This window comes from Jatropha curcas, chromosome 2, assembly GCF_041381405.1.
Source record: "Jatropha curcas cultivar XTBG-Jc1 chromosome 2, XTBG_Jcur_1.0, whole genome shotgun sequence".
Lineage (NCBI taxonomy): Eukaryota > Viridiplantae > Streptophyta > Magnoliopsida > Malpighiales > Euphorbiaceae > Jatropha > Jatropha curcas.
Window position 1 is genome coordinate 32,262,065 of NC_143152.1, and position 16,089 is coordinate 32,278,153.

Consider the following 16,089-nt stretch of genomic DNA (forward strand, 5'->3'; position numbering starts at 1 on the left):
AAATATATTTTCTAGACAAATTAGTTTTTAGAAACAAATGGAGCTTTATTCTGTAATTGTATGTAACGTAAACATTTTCAATTGACGCATTACTAGGATTTTTTTGTTCTCCAAAATTTTGCCTTTCATTTGGATTTTATTTGCTAGATGAAGGAAATTTCAGACACCAAAAGGAAAACTTTCCCTTTACAGGCATACGACAGGCAAAAAACCTGTCGTTCGAATTCAAGGCAAAAACACAAGCAACGACAACAACAGTTACTTCTGTCGGTACGACACTCTGACGTCAATGCTTACGTATGGCGTGGTGACTCGCCTACCATTCATGCTGCTGTTACTTTTAATGTGCAATCTATCCTCCGTCTCTTTTTTTCTCTCTCAAAAACAAATGGGCTGTTGTGGCGACAAAGACGAAGATGATCCAATTCCGATTCTAACACAGCATCTAAACCCGGCGGATTTTTCAAACCAAATCTCGGCGGAGACAACGATTACTATCTCTCCAATGAACTCTCACTTCTCTGCGCTCACGTGCCGGGACACACTACGGCTGATATTCGAGAAGCTTCCGGTGGCGGACTTGGCGCGAGCGAGCTGCGTTTGCAGGGTCTGGAACTCGGTAGCTTCGGATGGTGAGATTGTGCGTAGCGCGTTTATGGAACCGTGGAAATTGAAGGAGGTGGTGGGGAAGCCCGTGTCAAGCTGTTTCTGGAGAGATAATGACATCTGGAAGTTCGCTATTTCGCATAAGATTGTGAGAGGGGATACAGTTGCTAGTCTTGCTGTCAAGTATTCGGTTCAGGTATTGTACAATTTTGAAATTCTTTATGGTTTTCAAGTACTTTCATTTGGCTTATTAAGGGCATTTTAGTGGCTAGAACAGCCTTAGGATTCAATTTATTTTTGTGATTTTCTCAGTATGAAAGTATGTATTGTAACTTATGCTTCGTTTTGGTTCGATTGCTCAAGTTGAGTTCTTTAAGTATTTTTGAGTTAATAGCAACGGGCAAGAAAAAAAGATAAGCTAACTCCATGGAGTTTTTTTTGTTGGTATAACTCACAATATTTAGGAAAAAGAAGGTCTTGTTCATCTTTGCTGATATATTAGGAGAAATGGTGTGTTGAAGGGTGTGAAAGTGGGTGGAATATGAAAAACCAATAAAGCAATAAAATGCAATTTGGTTACTTTTGGTGCATGAGAAGTGATTGATGACCTTATTTGGCTTGTAAATGCTTCATAGAGCTTATTCACTGTTGATATCATGACATGTTTTTCCTTTTCCAATCTTTGATGATTGTTAAAGAGTTTCTGGAATTCAACAAATGTGTCGATCGTTGTGCTTGGTAGACAAAACAAAGAATGGAATGAGATTTGCTATTGAAAATTTACGAGTTCTTCATCAAAAGGTATATTAGAGCTCATTGATTGCATGTAATGATTTGGAATCATTCTATTCTACAGAGTTGAGGCTGTTCAAGTAAAACGATGTCCATTGGGGTGGTCCTAGAATCTAAATTTCAAGTAGTAAATGAGAACCTAAGTTGCATGATGTTATGGACCAGGTGACAAGGGTGAGACACATTTAGTTGGTGGATGGATCTAGTGAACCTTGTAGATTGTTGGTAAAAGGTGCTTCCCTAATTCAATGGTCACATGGCTAGCACGAGCTAGTAACTTGGGGCAGGAAGTATCAGGCTTCATAGTTGCTTAGGTTTGCATTCTGAATTAATGTCTTGAGGAAAAGGTATAGCCCTGCCTCTGATTATGGTGACATTGGAGACAATTTGATCAGCTGAAACATAAATTATAATTTTCTGGTTTTTCCTCCATTCCTTTTATAGGGATGAAAAAAAATGGGAAAATATTCAAGATTGACTTAAATCAAATCCAACATGTATCATCAAGGGTTTGGAAAGGAAAAATGGTAGTCTAAGGAGGGTCAGTTGGATGGGGATGAAAGTGAATCTTAGATATTGAAGTTCTCTTCTACACGCTCACAACCTTTTTGTCAACTAAAACCTTACTTTCTTGAACTATTTATTTTATTTCTTTTAAGACAATTTAAAGATTTTTGCTTTGAGTTTCAATATATTTTCTTCTGTATACAGGTTATGGACATAAAAAGATTAAATAACATGATGAGTGACCATGGCATATATTCAAGGGAGAGGCTATTGATCCCTATAAGCAATCCAGATATTCTCATGAATGGTACATGCTACATTGAGCTTGATACCTGCGCAAAACGGGAAGTGGCAGTGCTGTATCTGGAGGGTGAGCCTGACAAGAGGTTCAGCTATTTGTCAAACAGGGCAACCTCCAACCAAGGCAAGAGAAGGGTTCTTGACTCTTTAAAGAGAAGCATGCAAGTTGATGATGGGACTGCCCAATACTACTTGTCTATTTCAAATGGTGACCCTCGCGCTGCTCTCACGGAGTTTTCTGCAGACCTTAGGTGGGAGAGGCAAACAGGCTTCGGCAGCTAGTTCAAGTTTGGAACTGTGAAGTTGTTGTTCAATCGGATATTTAAAAAAAAAAAAAAAAAAAAAATTGTTTTGGATCAGGGTTTGACATTCCTTTTCTCAACAACATAATGCTAGAGTGAGCAAAGAGCAAGGTGTTAATATCTCATTCATCTTCCTTGAGGATATTAATCTTTGATTCAACAGTTGAGCTGAGATCCTCTTACTTTTGAATCTTTGATGATGCTAAAAGCATGTGTGTCTTCCCTGATGTTAATTGTGACCTACTCTACTTCAACTGCTCTGGCTTCCTGTTTTGTATTTTACCACTGCCTCAAGTTAATGGTTACTTGTATTGTATATGTGAAGTACACAAGTGTGAACCGACTTGACTATCTTGTTCGATTTGTATTTATCAAATGAAAAGTGAATTTGTCCAAATCTGAATGTGTTATAACTCAATATTCTATTTTCATTTTTCGCTGTGTTTTTACATTATCTTTCTATAACTTATTGGACAGGGATGGTTCTGTTTTGCGTGCCATTACAGAATATATAAAATCTGGGAATTTTCTTGATATGGCAAAGCAAACTTCTTTAGTTCTCTTTTATAGGTGATGGAGATTCAACAAACCGTTAGAATTGCTCTCTCTCTCTCTCTCTCTCTCTATATATATATATATATATTCTCTAATTTGTACGTTTTGACATTGTAATTATATCAGTTTAGTGATCTGAGAACCACACTGATGATAGGTTTTCCAATCAGCGTTCCAAGAAAAGAAAAACAACACGAGATGATCCTGCCCAAGTACAGTGTTTTGAAGTTGTTTAAAAGAATGAACTTGCAAGTTCTGGAAATTTGAATGTACACCTAACTTAATAATCGAATGTCTACCTCATAATAGACGTCATCAAGAATCTAAACTTTAATAACTCATTTCTTTTAAAGAATTCCGAAGTTTCGGAAAGAGAAGAAAAATCAAAGTTTGAAAAATGAATTATTAGTCTTAGTCATTACAAGTTGATTATTTAGGATAATAAATCACTCAAAAAAACAGAAAGAATGCGTAAAATTGAATCAAGCAAATTAATCTGAAACCTCTCAAGGTCATACCCACATGTGCAAGTGCTCAAGCTATGGCGACTGCGTCTCCTACTGTTGTTACATAAAATATGAAATGCCAATCAGGCGCGAAAATCCCAAGAAGCCTTAGTAGCTGTTTTTCCAATTCTTGCTTTCGAAACAATCAAATTATATATATATAATATACAAATAAACCAGGATATATCACTTTCTTGAAGAAACCCATTTGATTAATTGTTCTCTAAGCAATCAACATATGGTTTTTATTACTTTCTCGGGATCGTTTATTGATTAATTGACTTTCAATAATTTAGTTAATTATAACTAGACTAGGCTGTAACTATAACTTATAGAAGAAAGGATATATATATGTAAGGTCTTCGAATTTGCTACACCATTTTTGTAAACTGATCGCACGCTGTGAATCTCTATCTTCACACATATATATATTCTTTCAAAACTTAGATATATTATTAGTACTAGTTGATTAGATGGTAATGGCTTCATCTAGTGGTGGTGTGCCTCCTGGATTCCGGTTCCACCCGACCGATGAAGAGCTGCTTCATTACTACTTGAAGAAGAAGGTTTCATTTCAGAAGTTTGACATGGAGGTTATCAGGGAGGTGGATTTGAATAAGATGGAGCCTTGGGAATTACAAGGTATACTCTACTTTCATATTTATGTATATATTTATGGTATTTGCATGTGATTTCTATAAATATTTAGTAGTTATTTCTTTTCATAACATATCATCTTTCTGAATTAAACAATTTTTGGAATTGATTCATGCAATTATATGAAAATTAATCTCATATATTAAGGAAATAATACTCTAGCCATGTTATACTGAAGGAATTGCTCTCTCTCCTTAAAAAAAAAAAAAATTAAAAAAAAAAGAAAAAGAAAAAGAAATTATTAATTGCAATTGCTTGCACTTATTTTCTTCGAGTCTTTAACCATTTGCTTCTTCAATTTAAACTCTTGGTGTCTCTTATTCTCAATTATCTATAATTAAAACATAAATTATTAATTGTGGAAAAATTGAAAAGATTGAAATGCCCTATGATGAAAATATTTTATATTATTTTCCTTCAATTGAGATTTACCTTTGATTCTTTCGATGATAGTTAATTTTGGTTTGATATATAAAATATAATATATGAATTAATGTGGTGGTTGTGCATGTGCATGTATGTAAATACAAATAGAGAGGTGTAGAATTGGATCAACTCCTCAAAATGAGTGGTACTTTTTCAGTCACAAAGACAGAAAGTACCCAACAGGATCAAGAACAAATAGGGCTACAAATGCAGGATTCTGGAAAGCAACAGGAAGGGACAAGTGCATTAGAAACAGCTACAAGAAGATTGGTATGAGAAAAACTCTTGTTTTCTATAGAGGAAGAGCCCCCCATGGCCAAAAGACTGACTGGATCATGCATGAGTATCGCCTCGAAGATGCTGATGATCTTCAATCAAACTCTCCTGTAAGTCAATTTTCCTTAATTTCTCTTCTCTTCAACAAAATCATATTCAAGAACTTTTGATATATATATGAAGAAATGATGATGAAGGTTGCTGATGATATTTCACTGTATATAGGAGGATGGTTGGGTGGTATGTAGAGTCTTCAAGAAGAAGAACCTGTTCAAGATTAACAGTAATAACAATGAAGGAGCAGAAACGAGCATCAATTCTTCTGATCAACAACTCAACACCTCAAACAACATAAACTCTTTTCGCAACAATAATAATAATTTCATGCACAGAGACAACCAATTCAATTTACTACGTCAAAACCAAACCCTAACAACTACACATCATCATCCTGAACTTTCTCTTCACTACACTCACATGCCTCCTACTCAGTATTCTCTTTTCCAATCCCAAAACTTATTGCCAAAGCCTATAGGCTATGATTACTCACCGGCTCTTGCTTCAAGCTCTCCGGTTATGGCGGCAAAGCAATTGATGTCGAATGGTAGAGACTGTGAAAGTGCAGGCAGTGAAAGTCTTAGGTACCCTGAGGCGGGGCTAGAGGTGGGTACTTGCGAGCCGAATCATCATCATCATCATCAACAACAGCAGATGAATCATGACCATTGGGCAATGCTTGATCGGATTGTTACTTCCCATGATCTTGGAAATGATGATTCTTCTAAAGCAGGAGGTGCTGTTAGGTTTGAAGATGGAAATGGATCTTCAGTTCATACAATTAATCAGCTTTCATTGCGTGGAGAAATGGACTTTTGGGGCTATGGAAAATAATTATTATTTTATATATATATATATATAATGCCATTTTGTAATTTTTTTTTTCTTTTTTTTTATGAAAAATTAAGAATTCATGTTGATTTGTGGTGATTATGCAAATTAAATCACCTTTAATTTTATATAAAAACTGGAAAATATTTGATGTACTTGTTTGTGAAATTCAATTCTGACTCATTGATTATATATTTTTAATCATTCTGTTAATCAATTTTCAATTTCAATTGCTAAATTTATCATAATCATCACAATTGTTGTACATGTTGTTCCGGTATAGGTAATAGAAATCCAAAGTTGCTTTTTTAAAAAATTCTTTAGTTTGCTGTTAATTCGTGCCGTTTGTTTAACAACGATTTTTTAATGCTAAACGACAACTTCAATGTTCTGTGGTCGAACGACAGCATATTACTCCGGAATGTGCATAACAGATCATAGCGAATCGAATCCAATCGAATCTCCTTCTGCGACGAAAGAAATATTCGTATGGCCTTGGGAATTATTAGTTGTTACTCGTTACAGCCCAACAGAGGATGGGCATTGGCCCATTTAACCTGAAACGGCTACAGAATTGCAAATTTAGATAACTATAATGGGCTTGGCCCATTATATGAGATTGTGTTTAAAAATTAAAATACGTGACAATTATTTTTTTTTTTTTTATTAATGGGCTCTTATTGATAATCTTATAACTTATAACAACTTGGTTTTAAAAAAAAAAGAGTAAATATCATATAAAATCATGATAATTATGTATCGAAGTGTCAAAATTTTTGTAAACAACTCTCCTTTTCTATGTGCTAGGAAAATATATAATGGCAAAAACCAATTTTCCTTCCGTGCTTCAATTAAATGAATGGCAGCCAAACAAGTCTCATGATGAAAAATAGACTAAAGGGGGACCAAGCACGAGAGAAGAAATAAATGATTTGATATGATTTTATTATATAAAATTTCTGAGAAGTTTGGTTTATTTTGACTATGGACCAATTCCTAACATTGCTTAAATCTCTATTTATCTATAATATTTTAATTATAGAATTTATAATTTTCAACTAAGCCAACCCAATTGATAATATTTTTTCCCTCAAACATTACATGTCTTTGAATTGCAATTGAATTGACTCGGTAGTTTTCTACTTGGTTTATCATTTTCTTAAAATAGAATGATCTCATTTCCCTTTAAAAAATGGAGTGATCTCATCCCACCACATATGTTTTACCAAATCATCATTTGCAAAGTGTCTTATTACCAAGTGACATAAAACTAGAAATTCTTTCAATTTATTTGTCCACGTGTACGTACTTATATTATAGTTTTAGATGAATTGACAGACAATTACTACCATTAAAATATTTCAATTAATTTTAGAGTTTTAGATAATATAAAATTATCGGTTTCATGCTAATCTAGACTCCAAAATTAGAGGGGGCCAACAGAAAATTTTTAAAATTAAGGGGCCAAAATTGATAATTTTTAAAATTATGGTACAAATATCTTGAACCAAATAATTGTGGACGGTGAGAATAAAACATAAATTTTATGTGGACAGTTTGGATTTTCAGTATAAACACTATCAGATCACGTGACTGACTAAACTTAAAGCTACCAAAAGTCATGCTATGTGTAGTATAGTTAAACGATGACCGTTTCTGTTGGGCAAGTCAATTTCAGTGACATGGATATATAATCGACACTTGGAGTTATCAATCAAATTAATTATGAATAGACTCCTTTAGTTAATTCAGTTAATTCAATTAATTTAGTTAATTTATTATAGTTTTACATTTCCATCCATTTTGCCCGTATTGTATTACTTTCGTCAGTGTAATTTTCAAATTCTAATTTTTCAATTTTTACTTGGCCTGGTCACAGATATACATCGTTTTAGAATAATTTTTTTATATGTAAAGGTAAACTGTTTTGAGAACATCAAAAAGTAACTAATGATGTTTTTTTTTTTAATTTATCCATTATTTATATTAAATACAATAATTAATTTTATAATTTCTAAAAGATAAATTAATCTAATTAAATATTTTTTTATAAGTTTCCTTAATTATTTCCTTAATTAGCATGCAATAACTTTACATAATTTAATTAGCATGCAACAACTTTACATAATTTATATTTTTGGACACTGAGAGCACATCCTACCTTAAAAGAAAAAGATAAAAATTAAAAAGAGGGCTTAATAGGAATGAGGTAACATTTATTGTTAGCCAACCATAAATAAACAAGCCATGTTTCAATAGCAATGAAGTGTCCAACTAGGAACCACAAACAATAACCAACTACTTATCCCTTTTTTTTTTTTTTTTTTTATTGCTAGTTAATGTCAACTTCAAAAAAAAAAAAAAAAAAAATCCTAAGATTAAATGGACGGTAGATATCAAATGCTATAATTAGATAGGGAGAGCTAAAACATGTCAAAGAAAATAAAAAAGAAAGTGTAAAAAAAATATTGCTTAAATCCAAATGGATATCTCAACGGTGAACAGTATTTGCGTAGTTAATTACCATGGTTTAAGATCATGGATGTAATTTTCTGCAATGTAAATTCATCCGGACCAACTCTTTTATCCCTGAAGGCAAGAAAATGGATACAAATCTAAATACTCGGTGCATGTATATATATAAAAAAGAATATTGCTTAAACATATTATTGATTCCCACTTACCAACAGAGCTTTAGGATTAAATTTCTTGGTCATATTCACCCCTTCCCTTCCTTTTGGGGGACATTTGATAGTGGCCTCTTTCTTTATCTGATGCAAATTGCTTTTAGTAATAATATATATGATTCTGTTAAACAAATGTCTAATATTTTATTATTTTATTCGAAATCACACGTTCACACTTGTCCATATATTATATTAATCCTTAAAAGACTCAAGAAAATCTAAAAAAAAAATTATGGAAATTCCATTAAGGCTACTAAACAAGACTCCCAATAAGAACTTTCTCTCTTTTTGATATTAAAAGGACTCCACGTGAGAAGTCATGCAGAATAATAAATATTACTTTTTTTTTTTATTAGAGGTATTATTATAAGAAAATTACGGTTTTTTTAGCAAATTAAAATTATTTGTTTTAAAATATAAATTGTTAAATTTTTTTAAATTAAAAAATAATTAATTTTCATAAATTAGTAATCAAATTATTTTTTATTTTAAAATTAAAATTAATTAATAAAATAATTATTATATCTAATATTTAAAAAATAATATTATTTTAATATATTACTCGTTAAAATATTCAAAATGATTTATATTTTAAATAAAATAATAACTTTAAATCAATTTATATTTTAGGGTTGTAAGATTCGGTCTTCAGCCGCTGGGCGCTAGACTCCACAGGGAAGAAAGAATGACATGATAGACTAAGATTTGTAACACCAAATCTTGGCACATATTCATGTCTTATCTGCCCCAATTTCCACTTTGCATAAATAAATCAAAATAGCAGTTCCAATGAGGTTATTAATTACATGAAATCCGTACTTAATTACTACCGGTAATAAGTGAAATTTCTGTGGATTAGTTAGTGAATTATGCACCTTCCTTAACATTTGGTGCACGTGATATGCATGAGTATAGGTATAAATAAAACGAGTCGAGCTGATTTCCAATCTATTAAGTTCGAAACTTAGCTCAAATTTAGCTTGAATGAGTATATTCTTTGTAGATAAATATGTAATGAAAAAAGGGAAAGTTATAGTACGATTCCTATAATTTGCGAAATACAATTAATTCATCTTTGTTTTTTGAGAAATAGATTAAAATATTTTTATAGTTTACTTCCGTCAAATTATGATGTCCTTTCGTCTATTTTTTTAAAAATATAGGAACGGACTAAATGTATTTTTCAAAATATATGGATTACACTGTAATTTTTCTGGTATAATATTTTAGTATATCTAATTTGACTTTTATGTTTTTTTATTGACTTGACGTAAAAGATGCAAAAATTAAATAAAATGACTTAATAGTGTAACGGAGCAAATATAAGGATAAACTAATATATTTTTAAAAATACATGAACAGACTCTTATTTTACAAACCACATAAATCATATGTGATTTTTCTTCGAATAAAATTGGCCATACATAATTAAATATTAAATTGTGGATTAATTAAATGAAGTAAAAAACTCACGATAAAAGCATGGAAGTGTACTGCACGCTCCATAAACGTACTGAATGACCAGCAAGTCATTGAGCATCGCTAAATGGTTGAAGCATCTCACCCTCAGATAATAAGTTAGCAAAGACTAACCTAAAGTCACTCTAAAGAAAAGGAGATGGAACCACTCCAATATGAACCCACAATAAAAAATGAAACTTCTCAGTCAATTCCATTTCTTTCCTTTTCTTTTTTTTATTTTCCTCTATAAATACAGTCTATATCTATCACCTCACACTTACCCAAACTCAAATTGATAACTTTGCTTTGGTGCCCACCTCTGATCTTTCTCTCCTCAACTAGATTCTTTGGTTACCTCCTGAAGCAACTGATCATCAAGAATGCTTCAAAACATAGTTGGTGCCATTACTGGCGACAGTAATGGCAGCAAGAAGATAAAATGTGTTAGTGGTGAGTGCAAAAAGATCACAGGCAGTGTTGTTTTGATGAAAAAGAATGTTTTAGACTTCAATGATTTTCATGCTTCACTTCTTGATCGTGTTCATGAGTTGTTTGGCCATGGAGTTTCTCTGCAACTCATTAGTTCTGTTACTAGTGAGTCTGGTAAGTTTCTTTTTTTAATTTCGTTTCTTGGTATGTTAATCAGTAGATATGTTATTCTCAATTAACTGATCATACTATTGGATTATAGAAAATAGAGTAACTAGAGAAAGAGATTCAGTTCATGATCTGTCAGTTTCTTGGTTTTCATATTTAATTTAATTGTGTTCAAGAATCTTAATATAGGTACATAAAAAGAAAAGAAAAGACAAATTAGAAAACAAAAAAAGGAAAAGAAAGAATGAAATTATGTCATAAACTTACCATATTACTATTCTTTTCAACTTTATATGTCTCTCTCTGTCCCTCTTTTATCAGTTTTCATGAAGAAAAGTTTAACGAAATTAGCTTTTCTTTGCACAAAACCAGAAAAATAGTTCATATCACAGACATTACTTGTGATAATTTCTGCCCTTTCGATTTGTTATGATGATCCATAGTAGGAAACATGAATACACGCTGTGACAGTAAAAAGTCACGGCCATATGTTAGTCTCTTTTTATTAATCAATGGGGGGAAAAGGTTGAAGAATGTCAGAAGAGACCCACACCAGGTCGCAGTTGCCATTACACCTCCCATGGACAATGAGTCAATTACGGAAAGTTCTTGTCGGTGCATTATTTTTATTGAAAAAACTAATTATTAGTAATTAATTATGGAATTATGTCTTAATTTAGCCCAGAAAGTAAAAAATTTTCCTGATGATTGATCATAAATCATCAATGAGCTTCGGTTGACTACTATTATATGTAATTTATAATTCATCAGAACAGCCGCCTCTGATTCTACTTGTTATATGGCTCTCTAGAGAATGGTCTGCAAGGGAAAGTAGGAGAACCTGCATATTTGGAAGATTGGATTACTACAATAGCTCCCTTGACACCAGGAGATTCAGCATTCAAAGTTACATTTGATTGGAATGAGGAAATTGGAATTCCAGGAGCATTCATAATTAAAAACAACCATCACAGTGAATTTTACCTCAAAACTCTCACTCTTGAAGATGTTCCTGGACAAGGTAGAATCCATTTTGTATGCAATTCATGGGTTTATCCTGCCAAACATTACAAGAAAGATCGCATTTTCTTCGCTAACAAGGTAAATCAAGATCATTTTTTTTTTCTTTTCTTTTCTTTTTGTGATATTGGAGTTTGGAGAATGCTGTAAGTTGATGTTACTTAATTTCTTAATATGCTTGTGCAGACATTTCTGCCACATGAGACACCAATGCCTTTGCGCAAGTACAGAGAGGAAGAGCTCGAGAATTTGAGAGGAGATGGAAAAGGAGAGCTGCAAGAATGGGATCGTGTGTATGATTATGCTTACTACAATGATTTAGGAGATCCTAAGAAGGGTCCTAAATATGTTCGCCCGATTCTTGGAGGGTCTTCTGAATATCCTTATCCTCGCAGAGGAAGAACAGGCCGGGCACCAGCAGAATCAGGTTCTTATTTTCTGCTGCTGACAACTATTCTAGCTTTACAGTTCCTGAGACAACACAAGCACACTGAGCCAACACAGTGATTCTGAACACTCTCAATTTGCATTTTCAGTTAAACCAGTCTGTTATTCTGTTTTCTGATTATAATCATTTATGACCAGATCCTAATTATGAAAGCAGGCTATCACTACTAATGAGCTTGAACATATATGTTCCACGGGACGAACGATTTGGTCACTTGAAGATGTCTGATTTTCTTGCTTATGCACTAAAATCCATAGCCCAGTTTCTTAAACCTGAGCTAGAAGCTCTATTTGATAGCACTCCCAATGAGTTTGACTCCTTTGATGATATATTAAAACTCTATGAAGGAGGTATTAAGCTTCCTGATGGACCTTTACTAGATAATGTTATGAAAAACATTCCTTTCGAGATGCTTAAGGAAATTTTCCGAACTGATGGAGAGCGGCTTTTCAAGTTTCCAATGCCTCAAGTAATTAAAGGTATCATAATGTTCTCCGCCATTAAATGCCATTATTAACCTTAATTGTGCACAGTATGTCTTTCTGCATTTTTTTTTTTTTAAATTGTGATTCTGTGACAATTGGGGCAGAGAGCAAGACTGCTTGGAGGACTGATGAGGAATTTGGTAGAGAAATGTTAGCTGGTATAAATCCTGTCATTATCCGTCGTCTTGAGGTAAACATTAAAGCTATATTACTTTCACCAAGCAGAGAAAAGAGATTGATTTTCTGGTTTTGCTTATATATACTGTTGAATTTGACTGCAGGAATTCCCTCCAAAAAGCAAGCTAAACAACAAACAATATGGCAATCAAAACAGTTCAATAACAGAAGATCACATAAAGAATAATCTGGATGGACTGACAGTAGATGAGGTAACATTCATCTATTTGTTTCTTCAATGAGTTGAGTCAGAATCATCAGATATTTTGCACATATATAACTAAATCACAACGGTTAACAGGCATTAAAGAACAACAAGCTATACATATTAGATCACCATGATACAGTGATGCCATACCTAAGGCGGATAAATGCTACCTCCACAAAGACATATGCATCAAGAACACTGCTTTTCTTGAAAGCTGACGAGACTTTGAAGCCATTAGCAATTGAGTTAAGCTTGCCTCATCCTGAAGGTGATCAATTCGGAGCCGTTAGCAAAGTATGCACACCAGCTGAGGATGGTGTTGAAGGTTCTATTTGGCTGTTGGCTAAAGCTTATGTGGGTGTAGTCGACTCTGGCGTTCACCAGCTTATCAGTCACTGGTATGAATTTGACCAGAAAAATAAAAGAAAAATGAAAAACTAAATTAAGAAACAGTATTTGGTTAATACAACTGAAATTAATTTCTGAAAAAGTTCTTCCTTTGTTAACAGGTTGCACACTCATGCAACAATCGAGCCAATTGTGATTGCAACAAATAGGCAATTAAGTGTGCTTCATCCAATACACAAACTTCTACATCCTCACTTCCGTGACACGATGAACATAAATGCAGTTGCTAGACAGATACTTATTAATGCTGGTGGATTATTGGAGTTCACAGTTTTTCCAGCAAAGTATTCTATGGAAATGACATCAATTGCTTACAAAAGCTGGAATTTTAGAGAGCAAGCACTTCCTGAAGATTTAAAGAAAAGGTAAATAAATATTATTTCACTAATTATAGGCCATAAATATTTTCTACATCATTTAATGACATGAAAATCAACTCTTTGTTGTATGTAGAGGGATAGCAGTTGAGGATCCAAAAGCGCCGCACGGTCTTTCTTTACTGATAAAAGACTATCCCTTTGCTGTTGATGGGCTTGAAATATGGTCAGCAATAAGAGAATGGGTTAAAGACTATTGCTCCTTTTACTATGAAACAGATGATATGGTCATAAAGGATCCTGAACTTCAGTCATGGTGGAAAGAAATCCGTGAAGTAGGCCATGGTGACAAGAAAGAAGAGCCTTGGTGGCCCAAGATGCATACAAGAGAAGAGCTAATAGAATCATGCACTATTATCATTTGGATAGCATCTGCTCTTCATGCAGCAATCAACTTTGGTCAATATCCTTATGGAGGCTACCTTCCTAATAGACCTAGCATAAGCCGCAGGTTTTTGCCTGAAAAAGACACTCCTGAGTATGAAGAGCTTAAGTCGAACCCCGAAAAAGCCTTCCTTAAAACTATTACTGCTCAGTTGCAAACTGTTCTTGGCATTTCTCTTATAGAAATTCTGTCAAGGCATGCTTCAGATGAAGTTTATCTTGGGCAGCGAGACACACCTGAATGGACAACAGATGAGAAGCCATTAGAGGCCTTTAAACAATTTGGAAAGAAGCTGGAAAAGATTGAGGAGGGTATTATAGAGATGAATAAAGATGTGCAATTGAAGAACCGTGTTGGTCCTGTTTTGATGACTTACACTTTGTTAGTTCCTAGCAGTGAAGTTGGACTCACTGGTAGAGGAATTCCTAACAGTGTTTCTATCTGAGGGCTAAATAACTTTCCCTGTAGGATTTTCCTGTTCTGGTTTCATATTAATGCACTTGCGTGTAAAAAATCCGAACTTTTTACAACTTTCAAGCAAATGTTTATGTAGTGTCATAGTCAAATGTCATATATATGCTTAAGGTAATAAAACTTCATAAATGGATACTTTGTTGTCTAACATTAGTACAAAGAATAAAAATGCCATACACAATGTGAGGATTAATTTCCAGAGGGAGGACATATATAAACAACTCATTCATACGACGACAGTAAGGACACTCGAGGGTTTCATTCTTGTTGCCATTTATACGAACCAGTTCTGCAATTTCTTAGTTGTAAGGTTCATGATCCCAAGATGAAAAACACACCCGTCTAGAGTGAGCCTTGTGAACCTTGGATAAGAGTAATCCACCCCCATTGGAAAAAACTGCACCTTTCCGTTTGGTTGAACAGAAAATGCAAGAAAAAGTAAGAAAAGATTCAGGCTTTGGAATTCTTTGCATTTTTCCGTTTATTTTCAGGAGTTAGAACTGTTAGATTATTTCATAAATGAAGATGCAAAAATCATGAAAACCTAAACCTTTAAGAAGGTTTCTCCAATATACATACCTTCAAGGCAGCTGTACAACATGTAGCGAGCTTCTAAGCAGCGGAGAATGCCAGGGTTCTGCTGATTGGTTTCAAGCACACAACTTGCTACTTTTGAGTCAATCAAGCTCTTTCTTTTCAGACAACAGTTTTATTAAAAAGAACTTAACAAAAAGATATGGGAACTAACCCAGATAAATTAGAAACATCAAGTTGAAAATCATCACAAAGAAATAATTTGGAGGCCCCAACTTAATATCCGTAATGACAAGTGAAGAAACTCGCAGAGAAATATCAGGTTTAAGATCACGATAAAAAATTTATTTGGAGGCTCTCTCAAAAGAGTAGAACAAAGAATATGAAACTCTTGATAGAATAAATTCTCACTTATTATTTGGTTATTGATAGGGAAATATAAACAGCTATTTATAATGGGCTTAATACTGAAATAGAAACTATTTACTGATTCTGAAATAAATTACGAAATATGATATTTGGTGAGAAATCAATAAAATAAATAAAAATAAAATAAATTTGGGCAATTGAATTCATTTCCAAAAAGAGAAAATGCATATAATAAGTAATAATTACAAATGGAACTCTCAAGTGACAATATTAAATGAATGAAAAAAATATTCAACATTGCATTGGGCAGAAATGGAAAGAAATAAAAAAAATAATAAATACGTTGTATCCTCTTGCAGAGACAAGTGAATTTAATTGTAATCTTTCTTTAACATTATTTTTATTTTTAATTATGCAAATCGATTATTAGTTACACCGAATCTGTTTGTATTTGAGGAATTTTCTTGTTTTTTTTTGAATTTATTCACAATTCCTCACTGATGTTATTGTTCAAGTAAAGTGGGCCTGAGCCCATTTACCAAAAGGACGGTCTTGGCAATAGAATAGGAAGGAAATGGAGTACGGACCGGGAGAGGATCCACTGTTCACAAATAGAATATGAGGCTCAGGATTAGGTTTACGCG

The 16,089-nt window shown here is 33.3% G+C and overlaps 3 protein-coding genes across 3 annotated transcripts; all 3 read left to right on the plus strand.

The window, feature by feature from the left end:
* The first annotated feature begins 354 nt into the window (after positions 1–354).
* On the plus strand, positions 355–2,904 carry LOC105647537 (peptidoglycan-binding LysM domain-containing protein). The gene is made up of 2 exons (XM_012233665.4): positions 355–802; positions 2,110–2,904. Exons 1-2 carry the CDS (start codon positions 389–391, stop codon positions 2,485–2,487), a joined length of 792 nt encoding a protein of 263 aa, XP_012089055.1. The 5' UTR covers positions 355–388; the 3' UTR covers positions 2,488–2,904.
* A 1,071-nt stretch (positions 2,905–3,975) lies between these two features.
* Positions 3,976–5,883, plus strand: LOC105647536 (protein BEARSKIN2). The gene is made up of 3 exons (XM_012233664.4): positions 3,976–4,210; positions 4,760–5,037; positions 5,153–5,883. The coding sequence occupies exons 1-3, from the start codon at positions 4,042–4,044 to the stop codon at positions 5,816–5,818; spliced, it is 1,113 nt and encodes a 370-aa protein (XP_012089054.1). The 5' UTR covers positions 3,976–4,041; the 3' UTR covers positions 5,819–5,883.
* Positions 5,884–10,110: 4,227 nt separating this feature from the next.
* On the plus strand, positions 10,111–14,690 carry LOX1 (lipoxygenase 1). Its single transcript, XM_012233663.4, has 9 exons — positions 10,111–10,566; positions 11,372–11,661; positions 11,767–12,007; positions 12,166–12,507; positions 12,618–12,703; positions 12,795–12,902; positions 12,992–13,296; positions 13,408–13,671; positions 13,760–14,690. Exons 1-9 carry the CDS (start codon positions 10,344–10,346, stop codon positions 14,511–14,513), a joined length of 2,613 nt encoding a protein of 870 aa, XP_012089053.1. The 5' UTR covers positions 10,111–10,343; the 3' UTR covers positions 14,514–14,690.
* The last annotated feature ends 1,399 nt before the right edge of the window (positions 14,691–16,089 follow it).

Excerpts from the sequence above, each read along its gene's own strand:
- LOC105647537 (XM_012233665.4), top strand. The coding sequence starts at position 389 with ATGGGCTGTTGTGGCGACAAAGACGAAGATGATCCAATTCCGATTCTA. Across the intron at positions 803-2,109 it reads CTGTCAAGTATTCGGTTCAG|GTTATGGACATAAAAAGATT; the intron begins GTATTGTACAAT and ends TTCTGTATACAG.
- LOX1 (XM_012233663.4), top strand. The coding sequence starts at position 10,344 with ATGCTTCAAAACATAGTTGGTGCCATTACTGGCGACAGTAATGGCAGC. Across the intron at positions 10,567-11,371 it reads TTCTGTTACTAGTGAGTCTG|AGAATGGTCTGCAAGGGAAA; the intron begins GTAAGTTTCTTT and ends ATGGCTCTCTAG. Across the intron at positions 13,297-13,407 it reads CACCAGCTTATCAGTCACTG|GTTGCACACTCATGCAACAA; the intron begins GTATGAATTTGA and ends CTTTGTTAACAG.
- LOC105647536 (XM_012233664.4), top strand. The coding sequence starts at position 4,042 with ATGGTAATGGCTTCATCTAGTGGTGGTGTGCCTCCTGGATTCCGGTTC. Across the intron at positions 4,211-4,759 it reads GGAGCCTTGGGAATTACAAG|AGAGGTGTAGAATTGGATCA; the intron begins GTATACTCTACT and ends AAATACAAATAG. Across the intron at positions 5,038-5,152 it reads ATCTTCAATCAAACTCTCCT|GAGGATGGTTGGGTGGTATG; the intron begins GTAAGTCAATTT and ends CACTGTATATAG.